At 44.5% G+C, this 16,394-nt stretch overlaps 1 protein-coding gene across 2 annotated transcripts in view; it reads right to left on the bottom strand.

Moving 5' to 3' along the window:
- The window catches only part of LOC139260007 (collagen alpha-3(VI) chain-like), a 263,220-nt gene that overhangs the window by 165,758 nt on the left and 81,068 nt on the right, over positions 1-16,394 (bottom strand). For both annotated transcript variants that reach the window (XM_070876050.1, XM_070876051.1), the window contains 2 exons: positions 6,739-7,335; positions 660-1,256 (listed from right to left, as the gene is read on the bottom strand). In XM_070876050.1, the coding sequence (XP_070732151.1) occupies positions 660-1,256; positions 6,739-7,335 (1,194 nt within the window). The remainder of the gene's footprint in view (positions 1-659; positions 1,257-6,738; positions 7,336-16,394) is intronic.

Genomic DNA, 16,394 nt, shown 5'->3' with positions numbered 1-16,394 from the left:
AACTGGTCAAATTCAGTGAAAAGTTGAAGTGCTTTCTCCCTTGCTACTGCGAAGCTTCAATGTTCCATCGTACACAGCTTTCCTCCTGCATGCGTTCTCATTAACTAGCAGTCAGGATATAGTTTCTGATTAACTGATTTTTTCCCCCACGGTGCCTAAGTTTTTCCTTCCTCCTCCCTTCTTAAGGTCTTTAAAACATCATCAGATTACCTGCAGATTTTGCATCATTTTCTCCTTTATGCTTTTGAACCTTGGCGATGGTTTGTACTATGAGCCTTGGTTTTTCACCTTGGTTTCTGGGATAAAGCTTACTGGTGATAAAAACCTTACCAGCGGCAATAAATTAAGATTCTCTATCGATATATGGAGTGTTAATGGGTATACAGCACATATGCTTAGCTAGTTAAGTGGCTGTAAGCTTTTGATATGCAATAGATTAAAAACAACTTCTCAAAAAGGGAAATACAACACGTGTATGGGTACACTCTGCTTCTACGTTACAGGGCTGCACACAGTAATGAAAGATTTTAGACCACTATATATCTGAATATCATTCTAACCCATTTATAATGCAGCATTATGATTTTTTGGATTGCCAATTTCTCTAATTGATTCAGAGAGATATATAATTTTTTTTAAATTGGAAATTACATTCTCACCTCCAAGAACCTTTGTCTGGATTCGGATTATCCTATCTTTGTTCAGTGTTGTCAAAGGTGACTCCAGGCGTTGTTCCAGTGTTTCCACATTCCGCAGATCATCCACCTTGAAAATATAATCAAGGGACAGTGAAATCTGTTGGAGTTCATAGTCGTCTGCGTCTCCTGATCCGATACTGAAAGGTGCTACACCAGCCTGTTTTAGTGCCAATGCTGCCCGACTAACATCATCGGAGGACTTGCTGGCAGTGAGAAGGATCAAGAACTGGGGCACACCTTCCTCCATTCTGCTTCCAGCAGACTTAGTGAACACATTCTTTGTGACATAGTCCAATGCTTCACCGGTGTTGGCTTCTCTCCCTCTTAGTAGCCCGAGATTATTTATCGCTTGCTGCAGATCACGTTTTGTTGTGTAGCTGTTTAAGTAGAAGTTGACTCTGGGATCGTCACTGTATTGCACTACGCTAACATGGACTTTGTCACTTCCAATGTCAAGATTATTGACCATTCTGGAAATGAATCTTTGAATTGAAGGGAAAGCATCTCTGACTTTGTCCGATCCATCAACAAGGAACACAATGTCCCTCTTAACAGCATCTACAAGAAATGGAAAATAGAATTGCTTTATATTCAATATTTGTCTGAAAAAGCAAATCAGTACTCTTCAAAACTACCAGAACATAAGCCAATAGTGGACTGAAATATTATTGTTCTTTGAAGCAGAAACATCTGGTTATCTTGATACTTGCTCTGTAGTTTGTGTCAGTGTAACTTAATTGAACCTTAGGGGACAGGTACACTTAAAATACAGCCAACATTGGGATCAACCAACTATACGGTCTTCTCATGCTGCAAATTGATGCACTTCTAGATCCTAGCAGAAGTCACCATATTGACTTGTTATTCTACATTATATAGTATTCCAAGTGAAATATGAGATTCCAGGTGGGATTATTAACTCGCCCAATGGAACAGTCCATTTATTCAATAATTGCAGTTAAGGCTGCTGGATCAATTTCTCTTTCGTGAAAACAAACGTAGTTCCCTTGCAGTCAGATTCAGGTGAATTTATAATGGGGAATAAAGAAATGGCAGTCCAGTTAAACAAATACTTTGGTTCTGTCTTCACTAAGGAAGACGCAAATTACCTTCCGGAAATACTAAGGGACGGAGGGTCTAGTGAGAAGGAAGAACTGAAGGAAATCCTTATTAGGCGGGAAATTATGTTAGGAAAATTGATGGGATTGAAGGCTGATAAATCCCCGGGGTCTGATAGTCTGCATCCCAGAGTACTTAAGGAAGTAGCCCTAGAAATAGTGTATGCATTGGTGATCATTTTCCAACAGTCTATCGACTCTGGATCGGTTCCTATGGACTGGAGGGTAGCTAATGTAACTCCACTTTTTAAGAGGGGAGGGAGCAAGAAGGTGGGTAATTATAGACCAGTTAGCCTGACATCAGTAGTGGGGAAAATGTTGGAATCAATTATTAAAAATGAAATGGCAGCACATTTGGAAAGCAGTGACAGGATCGGTCCAAGTCAGCATGGATTTATGAAAGGGAAATCCTTCTTGACAAATCTTCTAGAATTTTTTGAGGGTGTAACTAGTAGAGTGGACAAGGGAGAACTGGTGGATGTGGTGTATTTGGACTTTCAAAAGGCTTTTGACAAGGTCCTACACAAGAGATTGGTGTGCAAAATTAAAGCACATTGTATTGGGAGTAACATACTTATGTGGATAAAGAACTGGTCGGCAGACAGGAAGCAGAGAGTCGGGATAAACGGGTCCTTTTCAGAATGGCAGGCAGTGACTAGTGGGGTGCCGCAGGCTCAGTGCTGGGACCCCAGCTCTTTACAATATACATTAATGACTTAGATGAAGGAATTGAATGTAATATCTCCAAGTTTGCAGATGACACTAAGCTGGGTGGCGGTGTGAGCTGTGAGGAAGATGCTAAAAGGCTGCAGGGTGACTTGGACAGGTTAGGTGAGTGGGCAAACGAGTGGCAGATGCAGTATAATGTGGATAAATCTGAGGTTATCCACTTTGGTGGCAAAAACAAAGGCAGAATATTTTCTGAATGGTGGCAGATTAGGAAAAGGGGAGGTGCAACGAGACCTAGGTGTCATGGTACATCAGTCATTGAAAGTACAGCAGGCAGTAAAGGCGGCAAATGGTATGTTGGCCTTCATAGCTAGGGGATTTGAGTATAGGAGGAGGGAGGTCTTGACTGTTGTACAGGGCCTTGGTGAGGCCTCACCTGGAATATTTTGTTCAGTTTTGGTCTCCTAATCTGAGGAAGAACATTCTTGCTATTGAGGTATTGCAGCAAAGGTTTACCAGACTGATTCCCGGGAACGCAGGACTGACATATGAGGAGAGACTGGATCGACTGGGCCTGTATTCACTGGAGTTTAGAAGGATGAGAGGGGATCTCATAGAAATATATAAAATTCTGACGAGACTGGACAGGTTAGATGCAGGAAGAATGTTCCTGATGTTGGGGAAGTCCAGAACCAGGGGAATAGTCTAAGGATAAGGGGTAAGCCATTTAGGACTGAGATGAGGAGAAACTTCTTCATTCAGAGAGTTGTTAACCTGTGGAATTCCCTACCGCAGAGAGTTGTTGATGCCAGTTCATTGGATATATTCAAGAGGGAGTTAGATATGGCCCTTATGGCCAAAGTGTTCAAGGGGTATGGAGAGAAAACAGGAAAGAGGTACTGAGGTGAATGATCAGCCATGATCTTATTGAATTTTGGTGCAGGCTCGAAGGACTGAATGGCCTACTCCTGCACCTATTTTCTATGTTTCTGAAATGTAGTGTAATTTACATCATTTTATTCAGAGCATTGGGTCTGAAATCCTGGTGCTGGGCTTCCTGCGGGCACTCACCAGAAAATTAGTAAAATACATCCGCACCTACCTTTTGGAGCTGCACCCTCCAGAGATCTCGGTCGGAGGCCTCCTCTCCCTGCACATCGGAGCGTGTTCACGTCTTGCAGATGCGCAGGGAGAAGCTGGAGTTACGTTGCACTGGACAGCCAATCAAGGTAAAGTTCATAATAATGGGAACACCGTAAGTAGGAGTTCTCAGTATAATGAATGAGAAACACCCCCACACCAAAACACAAATAAAAATAGCAAAAAAAGTCACATAATTAACATTAATTTATATTAAAGTTAATAAATAAGTTAGAAAAAATATATATTTTTCCGGATTTTTAAAAAAGTTTTGTAATTAGGTTTTAAAATAAACTTTCCTTCATGGGCAAGTTTTTTTAAACAGAAAAATGTGGTTTTAAATGTTATTTTTATATGTTTAAAACTCTTACGCTGATAAAAGTAGACTATGCATCTGCTTTTATCAGATGCAAGAATTTTAAGGACGTTTGCTGGGCAAGAGATGGGCAAATACCACAATCTTGCCCATGCGAATGTCATTGTTGCCGAGACGCGTGCGATCGGTCTAGCTAAAATTCGACAGATTGGAAAAGCTGGTTTTAGGCGCATGCGCATTACGCGACAAAAAACGGCTTTTGCGATGCCTTCCCAGGTCCGTACACACTCCATGTGGACCCAGAAGGCCGGAATTTCAGGGGCATTATATTTTATACCTCTATTCTTGCAAAAAATATGGCAGGAATTTGAAGATAAATTAATACCTGTAACAGTTGGTTTCCTGAGAAAATGCATATTTTATAAAAGTTGCTTATTCAATCATTCAAGTGTGGCCCACCACTGATGAAACCACTTCTGTAGTTAGAGTTATTCATGTTCAAAGTTGCTGACTCCCATCCCTCGTTGCTTAAATGTGGCAGCCGTGGCTCAGTTGGTAGCATTCTTACTTTTGAGTCAGGCTGTTGTAAGTTCAATCCCACTCGAGAGACTGGAGCACAAAAATCTATGCTGACACTCCAGTGCAGTACTGAGGGAGTGCTGCACTGACAGAGGTGCCGTCTTTCAGACGAGATATTAAACCGAGGCACGTCGTCGCTCTCCGGTGGACGCAAAAGATTCCATGGCATTATTTTGATGAGCACGGGAGTTATCCCCGGTGTCCTGGCCAATATTTTTATCCCTAAATCAACATCACTAAAACATACGATCTGGTCATTATCACATTGCTGTTTATGGGAGCTTGCTGTGTGCAAATTGGTTGCTGTTTTTTCTACATTACAACAGTGACTACAGTTCAAAAGTACTTCATTGGCTGTAAAGGGCTTTGAGACGCCCTGAGGTCGTGAAAGACGCCATCTCTCTCTCTTTCTCTCTAAAGCAATAGTATTAAACTGAAATGCAGAGACACCAGCCAGAAATGTTTTTGTAATTGGTCAAATTCAATGAAAAGTTGAAGTGCTTTCTCCCTTGTTACTGCTAAGCTTCAATGTTCCATCGTACACAGCTTTCCTCCTGCATGCATTCTCATTACATAGAAACATAGAAAAGAGGTGCAGGAGTAGTCATTTGGCCCTTCGAGCCTGCACCACCATTCAATATGATCATGGCTGATCATGCAACTTCAGTACTCTATTCCTGCTTTCACTCCATACCCCTTGATCCCTTTAGCCAAAAGGGCTCCCTTTTGAATAATGCTAACAAGCTGGCCTCAACAACCTTCTGTGGTAGAGAATTCCACAGGTCCACAATTCTCGGAGTGAAGAGGTTTTTCCTCAGCTCGGTCCCAAAGGGCTTACCCGTTATCCTTGGACTGTGACCCCTGGTTCTGGACTTCCCCAACATTGGAAACATTCTTCCTGCGTCTAACCTGTCCAATCCCGTCAGAATTTTATATGTTTCTATGAGATCCACTCTCATTCTTCTAAACTGCAGTGAATATGAGCCTAGTTGAGATCCAATCTTACTTCATATGTCAGTCCTGCCATCCCAGGAATCAGTCTGGTGAACCTTCGCTGCACTCCCTCAATAGCAAGAATGTCCTTCCTCAGATTAGGAAACCAAACTGTACATAATATTCAAGGTGTGGCCTCACCAAGGCCCTGTACAATTGCAGTAAGATCTCCCTGCTCCTCTCGCTATGAAGGCCAACATGCCATTTGCCTTCTTCACCGCCTGCTGTACCTGCATGCCAACTTTCAAAGACTGATGTACCATGACACCCAGGTCTTGTTGCACCTCCCCTTTTCCTAATCTGCCACCATTCAGATAATATTCTGCCTTCCTGTTTTTGCCACAAAGTGGATTATCTACATTATACTGCATCTGCCATGCATTTGCCCACTCACCTAACCTGTCCAAGTCACCCTGTTTGTCTCTTAGCATCCTCTCCTCACAGCTCACACTGCCACCCCGTATTAACTAGCAGTCAGGACATAATTTCTGACACTAACTCATTTTTTCTTCCGTGCCTAAGTTTTTCCTTCCTCTCCCTTCTTAAGACCTTTAAAGAATCATCAGATTACCCGCAGATTTTGCATCATTTTCTCCTTTATGCTTTTGAACCTTGGCAATGCTTTGTGTTGTGTTGTATATAGAGAAAGAGTCAGACTGATCACTGTGAGCTCAAAGTTTGACCGTAGTCTTTTATTGCAGGTCTCCAGAGTGCCTCTCCAACCTGTGATGCCTTCTTAAATTCCCCGGAGTCCCAAGGGATTAGGAGATCCCTTGGGACTCCGGGGAATGAGCCCTCTGGTGGCTGTACAGGTCCACATATGTAACAGTTTGTACCATGAGCCTTGGTTTTTCACCTTGGTTTCTGGGAAAAAGCTTACCGATGATAAAAACCTTACCAGCGGCAATAAATTAAGATTCTCTATCGATATATGGAGTGTTAATGGATATACAGCATATATGCTTAGCTCATTAAGTGGCTGAAGGTTTTGATATGCAATAGATTAAAAACAACTTCTCAAAAGAGAAATACAACCCTTGTATGGGTACACTCTGCTTCTACGTTACAGGGCTGCACATAGTAATGAAAGATTTTAGACCACTATATATCTGAATATCATTCTAACCCATTTATAATGCAGCATTATGATTTTTTGGGTTGCCAATTTCTCTATTTGATTGTGTAAGATATATGATTTCTTTTAAATTGGAAATGACATTCTCACCTCCAAGAACTTTTGTCTGGATTCGGATTATCTGATCTTTGTTCAGTGTTGTCAAAGGTGACTCCAGGCGTTGTTCCAGTGTTTCTACATTCCGCAGATCATCCACCTTGAAAATATAATCAAGGGACAGTGAAATCTGTTGGAGTTCATAGTCGTCTGCGTCTCCTGATCCGATACTGAAAGGTGCTACACCAGCCTGCTTCAGTGCCAATGCTGCCCGGCTAACATCATCGGAGGACTTGCTGGCAGTGAGAAGGATCAAGAACTGGGGCACACCTTCCTCCATTCTGCTTCCAGCAGACTTAATGAACACATTCTTTGTGACATAGTCCAATGCTTCACCGGTGTTGGCTTCTCTCCCTCTTAGTAGCCCGAGATTATTTATCGCTTGCTGCAGATCACGTTTTGTTGTGTAGCTGTTTAAGTAGAAGTTGACTCTGGGATCGTCACTGTATTGCACTATACCAACTTGGACTTTGTCACTTCCAATGTCAAGATTATCGACCACTCTGGAAATGAATCTTTGAACTGAAGGGAAAGCATCTCTAACTTTGTCCGATCCATCAACAAGGAACACAATGTCCCTCTTAACAGCATCTACAAGAAATGGAAAATGCATTTCTGACAGTTAGTGCTCATCTGTAAAAATTAAAGTGTTACATTAAAAGTCTTGTATTTCTTAAATGTGTCAATTCTATGTTCTATTTGATTAAACAATAATAAAATGCAAGGTTTCATTGTACCATGAAAGCTCTAGGTATCATATCATTAAGGAGCCAGATGAATCAATAGAAATATTGATCTAACTCATGCAATTACTGAGAGCCACAGTTATGCTTGTTAATCTTTCTCAGTCTCGTCTCAATAACTCTCCCAATATAATGCCTCCAATGGGGTCGAACAAAAAAAGTACTTAATATATATATATAATGTTCCTGATGAAGTGTGATCACTTAAGCAATTTTTATTGGTACAAGGGTCAAATAAATATTTGGGGTACTTGTTTGATTTATTACTGGTTCTCATTTAATTTTATCATTGGGAATATGGAATTATTTATTGCAGCTAATGTCAGCAATTCCACTACCAATTTGTAAGTCCATTGAGCATGATTTAGATAAAGCTTCTACACCATCTATCAAACAATTCAGTCAAGAACAGTATATTCAAATGCAGCTCTCTTCACTGCCCAACAATGCAACTTTACTCCAACCCCTCTCTTCTCTGCCAAATTAACTTAATTTTCCAGATCACCTGATCTCACATAATCTGCCAACAAATGTGACAAAATATTTCCAACGGGGCTTCAAGAGAGGTTCGCTTTAGTTATTTTGATTTTCAGACTGCGGTTGCCCTCTCCTTCAAAGTCCAATTCTTCAATGAGGAGTTGAAGTATTAAAAATTAAATGGTGGCACTTCACCGGTCGGCATTAGCCTTTCACTGGTGCTGGCATTGGACTTCCCAGAAATATCTCTATATGAGCCCACATCATCATCATAGGCAGTCCCTCGGAATCGAGGAGGACTTGCTTCCACTCCCTAAATGAGTTCTTTGATGGCTGAACAGTCCGATACGAGAGCCACAGACCCTGTTACAGATGGGACAGACATTCGTCGGGGGAAGGGGTCAGTAGGGCTGGTTTGCTGCGCGCTCCTTCCGCTATCTGTGCCTGGCCTCTTCATGCTTCTTGCGTTGAGACTCAAAGAGCTCAACGCCCTCCCGGATGGACTTTCTCCATCTCAGGCGGTCTGCGGCCAGGGTCTCCCAGGTGTCAGTGGTGATGTCGCACTTTACCAGGGAGGCTTGGAGGGTGTCCTTATAATGTTTCTGCTGTCCTCCTTTGGCTCGTTTACCATGAAGGAGCTCCGCATAAAGCATTTGCTTAGGGAGCCTCGTATCTGGCATGCCCAGCGAAGCTGATCGAGTGTGGTCAGTGCTTCAATACTGGGGATGTTAGCCTGGTCGAGGATGCTGATGTTAGTGCAACTGTCCTCCCAGGAGATTTGCAGGATCTTGCGGAGACATCGTTGGGGATATATCTCCAGCGACTTGAGGCACCTTCTGTACATAGAAACATAGAAAATAGGTGCAGGAATAGACCATTCGGCCCTTCTAGCCTGCACCGCCATTCAATGAGTTCATGGCTGAACATTCAACTTCAGTACCCCATTCCTGCTTTCTCGCCATACCCCTTGATCCTCCTAGTATTAGAAACATCGTCCATGCCTCAGGCCCATACAGGAGGGCCCTGTAGACCATGAGTTTTGGTGGTAGATTTGAGGGCCTGGTCTTCAAACACTCTTTTCCGCAGGCAGCCGAAGGCTGCACTGGCGCACTGGAGGCGATGCTGAATCTTATCAACAAAGGCAGACATTGATGCGAGGCTCTCAAGATATGGGAAATGGTCCACGTTGTCCAGGGCCGTGCCGTGGATCTTGATGATTAGAGGGCAGTGCTGTGCGGCGATGAGAGGCTGGTGAAGGACCTTTGTCTTACGAATGTTAAGCATGGTGTACAGTTTTGGTCTCCTAACTTGAGGAAGGACATTCATGCTATCGAGGGAGTGCAGTGAAGGTTCACCAGACTGATTCCCGGGATGGCGGGACTGACATATCAAGAAAGACTGGATCAACTGGACTTGTATTCATTGGAGTTCAGAAGAATGAGAGGGGATCTCATAGAAACATTTAAAATTCTGACGGGTTTAGACAGATTAGATGCAGGAAGAATGTTCCCAATGTTGGGGAAGTCCAGAACCAGGGGTCACAGTCTAAGGATAAGGGGTAAGCCATTTAGGACCGAGATGAGGAGAAACCTCTTCACCCAGAGAGTGGTGAACCTGTGGAATTCTCTACTACAGAAAGTTGTTGAGGCCAATTCACTAAATATATTCAAAAAGGAGTTAGATATAGTCCTTACTACTAGGGGGATCAAGGGTTATGGCGAGAAAGCAGGAATGGGGTACTGAAGTTGCATGTTCAGCAATGAACTCATTGAATGGCGGTGCAGGCTCGAAGGGCCGAATGGCCTACTCCTGCACCTATTTTCTATGTTTCTATAAGGCCCATGCTTTCATATGCCTCAGTGAATAAATACATTGAATATAATCCTGGAGTTCAGTCTCTGAAATGCCTGCGTCTGTGCACATTGTCCGCCTACTGCAGCTCAATGACAGAGGTTGGGGTGATCTTGTACCCGGCCTGGAGACGGCAAAGGTTGAACAGGTTCCCACTGGTTCTGTAGTTTAGTTCCACTCCAGCGGGGAGCTTGTTGATTGTGAGGTGGAGCATGGTGGCGAGGAAGATTGAGAAGAGGGTTGGAGCACAGATGCCAGCAATAGGAGGCCAGGAATGGGAGAGGTGGCAAAACCTAGGTCTTCTCACTCCCGCACTTGCTGTGGCACTCTTTTCATCAGTACAATCCAAGTGCTGCCACCCCATTCTGGTCATGCTGTGGGTCTGTGGTACGGTGGTGGGGAGAGAAATTGGATGGTTTCCCATGGCTGCCTAAATGTGCCATTAAAATGGAGTGTGATTGTCATACTCATAGCCACAGAGAAAGTGAGCAGGCTTGAAGACGACTGTGGCTACAATTTCTCATGCAATAAGTTGCCCTACTGCCTCCTTGGTGAAACACACTCATACACATCTTCTAACTAAGATTCTCGTATGATCTGTGTCTAAATATTCTGGGGGTGGTGTTAGGCAGTGGCTGGGGGGTCCATTCTCAAATGCTGTCTGATTCTCCTTTGCTTTCTCCTATGATAATGGTATGCAAGGATATGCTTCAAAAGTCATGCTATACTTGCTCCTCAGGAGCTCGCACTATGGTTGGCAAGGGCTGGACCAAAATCTTCCAATAGCCTCACACTCTCTAAAGCAAGTCCAGTTCTGTGTCAGCAAAATGGCAACAAAAAACATCACTAGAAAACTTGTCCCCAATGGCAGAAATTGCAATTAAAACTCTCCACATTCTTCAGACTCACAATTCCTCACCTCCGCCCGTCTCAGCTGAGCCTTAGAATTATCGGCCTAATTTACCAGAGTGCACTGCAAGTCTAAAAGCAGAAAAGTTGGAGCTGCCACGCCATTGGGCCCTCACTGAATTATCTGAAAATGAGCACACTTGGAACTCGGTGTTAAATTGCCAAAAAGCCAGTGGGAATTCTGGCAGATTGATTTTGAGGTGGAAAACTAAGGTAAATGGCTTCTGCCTCATTTTACTACCAAAAAAAGTTATTTGTCCCAATTATATGCTGAAAACATGCTGGAAATAGAGTGGAAATTCCAGGCCATTATTTATATCTGAAGCATTGGGCAGATATTGAGCTGGTCACACTATTCAACTTCCCAAATCATATACAATAAATGGAAAGCCTGCCTTTATACAGTGCTGTATCATGACTTCAAGAAAAACCTCAAAGCACTTCACATACCTTGAATGAAACCATGTAGGAACCATGGCAGCAATTTTATACACATAATGATGCCACGAGAAGCACGTCGATAAATATCACTGCTATATATTTACTATACGGAATGCATTGGTGCCACTTGGGATCCAAAGCAAAAGGTTGGAGTTTGTTCATAAGAACATAAGAATTAGGAGCAGGAGTTGGCCATATATCCTCTCAAGCCTGCTCCGCTATTCAATAAGATCATCGACCTCAACTTCACTTTCCCGCCCGATAGCCATATCCCTTGATTCACCTAGAGTCCAAAAATCTATCTATCTTGGCCTTGAATATACTCAATGACTGAGCATCCAAAGCTCTTTGGGGGGGGAGAGAATTCCAAAGATTCACAACCCTCTGAATGAAGAAATTCCTGCTCATCTCAGTTACAAATAGCCAACCCCTTATCCTGAGACTATGCCCCCTAGTTCTAGGCTCTCCAGCCAGGGGAAACAATCTCTCAGCATCTATCCTGTCAATCCCCATCAGAATCTTATGTTTCAATGAGATCACCTTGATTCTTCTAAACTCCAGAGAGTATAGGCCCAATCTACTCAATCTCTCCTCATAGGACAACGCTCTCATCACAGGAATCAATCTAGTGAACCTTCGTTGTACTGTCTTCTAAGGTAAATTCAAACCCATCAAATTATGGATTACAACAATGGGCTAAAAAGTTACACAGGGATTAATGTTACCATTACCAATTTTAATATACTGTTCAAATGTGTAAAATACATAATTACTTAATGGGTATCAAATTCTTCCTAACATTGAGCAAAATTTATGTAGATAATGATTATTTTTTCTTGGTTAGTTGTTTTCAGGGCGATTCCAAATGTTGTATAGTTTCAACATGCTGTAAATCATCTACCCTGAAAACAAAGTGGGGAGACAGTGAAATCTGGCAGAGTTCATCTTCATCAGCATTCCTGGATCTGGTACTGAACGGTGCGACACCAGCACCTTTCAGTGCCACTGGCGCTTGGGTAACATCAGAGGTGAACTTGCTGGCAGTGAGAAGGATCAGCAACTGGGCCATGCCTTCCTCTGCTCCGCAGACCTACTAAACACATTCTTTGTGACATAGTCTAAAGCTTCCCCCATGTTGACTTTGGTTCATCCTTTAAGGCCAAGGGCACTTATTGCTTGCATCACTTCAGGTTTAGATGGAAAGGTTGTTATATATGTAAACTTATATTTACTCTGTACAACCTACAGAGGGTTCATCCCCTGGAGTCGCAAGGGATCCCATAATCCCTTGGGAGCACAGGTATTTAAGGAGGCTTCACAGGTTGGAGAGGCACTCTGGAGACCTGCAATAAAAGACTACGTTCACACTTTACTTTGAGCTCACAGTGTTCAGTCTGATTCTTTCTCCATACACTACAACTGGCAACGAGATACAGAGAACAGTGGGCATCCTGGAGAAATTCTCAGAGCGAGATAATTGGGAAACTTTTGTGGAGCGACTCGACCAATACTTTGTGGCCAACGAGCTAGATGGGGAAGAGAGTGCTGCCGATCCTTGTCACCGTCTGTGGGGCACCAACGTATGGCCTCGTGAAGAATCTGCTCACTCCAGCGAAGCCCACAGAGAAATCATACGACGATTTGTGCACAATGGTCCAAGAGCATTTGAACCTGAAGGAAAGCGTTCTGATGGCGACGTACCGGTTCTACACCGACAAAAGGGCTGAAGGCGAAGAAGTGGCGAGTTATGTCGCCGAGCTAAGACGCCTTGAAGGACACTGCGAATTTGAAGGACATTTGGAGCACATGCTCAGAGACTTTTTCGTACTTGGCATTGGCCACAAAACCATACTTCGCAAACTTTTGTTTGTAGAGACCCCAACCTAGAGTCCAGACATTCATTGCGATAGCCCAGGCATTCATTGCCACCAGTGACAATACGAAGCAAATCTTTCAGCACACAAGTGCTACTTACAAGTAGTGTGAACGATGTTTTTGAATCGTAATGTACAGGGCAGGTCACACCTACCTACAGCCACACGTCCGCAGATGTCTGAGTGTCCACCATCAAGGGTGATGAATACAAGGCCATTAACACCTTGTTGACGCTGCGGGAGTGGTCATCGTTTCCATTCATGCTGATTCAAAGAGTATGTTTGCAAGGGCTGTGGAACAATGGGACACCGCCAACGAGTGTGCAGGCAAGCTGCTAAGCCTGATAAACCTGCAAACCACCATGTTGCAGAGGAGGACAGATCCATGGTGGATCACAATGAATCAGAGCCTCAGATCGAGGAGGCAGAGGTACATGGAGTGCACACATTCACCGTGAATTGTCCCCCGATAATGCTGAATGTTGAACTAAATGGACTCCCGGGTGTCAATGGAGCTGGACATGGGCGTGAGCCAGTCCATCATGGGCAAAAGACTTTTGAAAGGTTGTGGAGCAACAAGGCCTCAAGGCCAGTCTTAACTCCAGTTCGCACGAAACTAAGAACTTACACGAAAGAACTGATTCTTGTAATCAGCAGTGCTACCGTAAAGGTTTCCTGCAATGGATCGGTGCACAAGCTACCACTCTGGGTGGTAACGGGCGATGGTCCCACACTGCTCGGCAGGAGCTGGCTGGGAAAGATACGCTGGAACTGGGACGACATCCAAGTGCTATTGCCCGCTGACAACACTGTGCCCAGGTCTTAAACAAATTTCCTTCGCTGTTCAAACCAGGCATCAGGAAATTCCAAGGAGCAAAAGTGCAGATCCATTAATTCTGGGGGCGCGACCCATTCATCACAAGGCGAGATGATGAGAGAAAGGCTAGAGATCGAGCTAGATTGGCTGGAACGAGAGGGCATCATTTCCCAGATCGAGTTCAACGAGTGGGCCAGTCCAATTGTTCCAGTCCTCAAGGGAAACGGCACCGTCAGAACCTGCGGCGATTACAAAGTAACTATCAATCGTTTCTCCCTGCAGGATCAATACCCACTACCAAAGGCCGACGACCCCTTTGCAACGCTGGCAGGAGGAAAGACGTTCACGAAGCTGGATCTGACTTCAGCCTACATGACGCAAGACCTGGAGGAATCATCGAAGGCCCTCACCTGCGTCAACACGCACAAAGGTCTTTTTGTTTATAACAGATGCAAGTTTGGAATCCGAACGGCGGCAGCGATATTTCAGAGAAAAATGGAAAGCTTACTGAAGTCGGTCCCACACACCGTGGTCTTCCAGGACGACATCTCGGTCACAGGTCGGAACACAGTCGAGCATCTGCAGAACCTGGAGGAGGTTCTTAGTCGACTCAACCGCGTGGGGCTCAGGTTAAAATGCTCGAAGTGCTTTTTCCTGGTGCCTGAAGTGGAGTTCCTGGGAAGGAGGATTGCGGCAGACGGCATCAGGCCCACCAACATGAAGATGGAGGCAATTGAGAACACACCGAGGCCACAGAACATGACGGAGCTGCGGTCGTTTCTGGGACACCTGTACTACTTTGGTAACTTCTTACCAGGTCTCAGCACACTATTAGAACCACTGCATGTCTTACTATGAAAAGGGGACAAATGGGTTTTGGGCAAAAGCCAAGTAAATGCCTTTGTAAAAGCGAGAAAATTGTTATACTCAAACAAATTGCTTGTGTTGTATGATCCATGTAAGCCGTACTAGCATGTGATGCGTCATCATATGGCTTTGGGTGTCTAATGCAATAAGCTAATGATTTCAGGAAACTGCAACTGGTTGCTTATGCATCCTGAAGTCTGTCTAAGGCTGAGAGCGCCTACAGCATGATTTGAGAAAAATGCTTCAATACCTGTTTGGCTAAAATTCGAATTGGAAACTGACCATAAGCCACTTATATCACTGTTCTCGGAGAGTAAAGGGATAAATACCAACGCATCGGCCCGCATCCAGAGATGGCCGCTCACGTTGTCCGCATACAACTACACCATCGCCACAGGCCAGGCACAAAAAACTGCGCCAATACTCTCAGTCGGCTGCCATTGCCCACCACACGGATGGAAATGGCGCAGCCCGCAGATCTAGCCATGGTTATGAAAGCATTTGAGAGTGAGCAATCACCCGTCACTGCCCAGCAGATCAAAACATGGACAAGCCAAGACCCCTTTATGGGCCCAAGTTTCGGCCTCAGTTGCTCCTAATTTTTTGGAGCAACTGGTGTAGAATGGAATATCTTATTAATTCAAATTCTCGGCATTTAGTTTGCTCCATTTCTAGTCAGTTACAACAGTTTCACTTTGGAACAGAATTTTTTTTTCCAAAAAGGGGGCATGTCCGGCCACTTATGCCTGTTTTCAAAGTTTTGGCAGAGAAAACTTACTCCAAACTAACTTAGAATGGAGTAAGTGAAGATTTTTGTACGCTCGAAAAAACCTTGTTTTAGAAAATCAGGCGTAGGTTACAAATCAGACGTAGGGAATTGGGGGGGGGGGGTTTAAAAGGGAAGTTTACAAACATTAAACACTTCAGTTTTACTAATAAAGAGCCATCATCAATAATAAATGATAAAAACATCAATAAATTAACCAATAAATCAATCAAAAATAATTAATAAGAAATAATTTTTTTTTTAAATCAGTAAATAAAACATTTTCTACTAAACGACTGCAGCACCGGGAGCCCTCCAACAGCGTGCTGGGATGCCCCCACCCCCCCGCCACACCCCACGGTGTGCCTCTGTTAGTGTCTCTATCTCTCTGTCTGTCAGTGTCTGTGTTTCTGACAGTGAGGGGAGGGTGGAAGGAGAAGGGGGGGGTGGAAGGAGAAGGGGGGGGTGGAAGGAGAAGGGGGGGTGGAAGGAGAAGGGGGGGTGGAAGGAGAAGGGGGGGGTGGAAGGAGAAGGGGGGGGTGGAAGGAGAAGGGGGGGGTGGAAGGAGAAGGGGGGGGGTGGAAGGAGAAGGGGGGGTGGAAGGAGAAGGGGGGGGTGGAAGGAGAAGGGGGGGGTGGAAGGAGAAGGGGGGGGTGGAAGGAGAAGGGGGGGGTGGAAGGAGAAGGGGGGGGTGGAAGGAGAAGGGGGGGGTGGAAGGAGAAGGGGGGGGTGGAAGGAGAAGGGGGGGTGGAAGGAGAAGGGGGGGTGGAAGGAGAAGGGGGGGGTGGAAGGAGAAGGGGGGGGGGTGGAAGGAGAAGGGGGGGGTGGAAGGAGAAGGGGGGGGGTGGAAGGAGAAGGGGGGGGGGTGGAAGGAGAAGGGAATACTATCTCTCTATGATTCTCTC

The sequence above is a fragment of the Pristiophorus japonicus genome, chromosome 3, assembly GCF_044704955.1.
Source record: "Pristiophorus japonicus isolate sPriJap1 chromosome 3, sPriJap1.hap1, whole genome shotgun sequence".
In the NCBI taxonomy this organism is placed as follows: Eukaryota; Metazoa; Chordata; class Chondrichthyes; family Pristiophoridae; genus Pristiophorus; species Pristiophorus japonicus.
The sequence above is the reverse complement of the archived record's forward strand: the minus strand, read 5'-3'. Positions and strand labels throughout refer to the sequence as shown.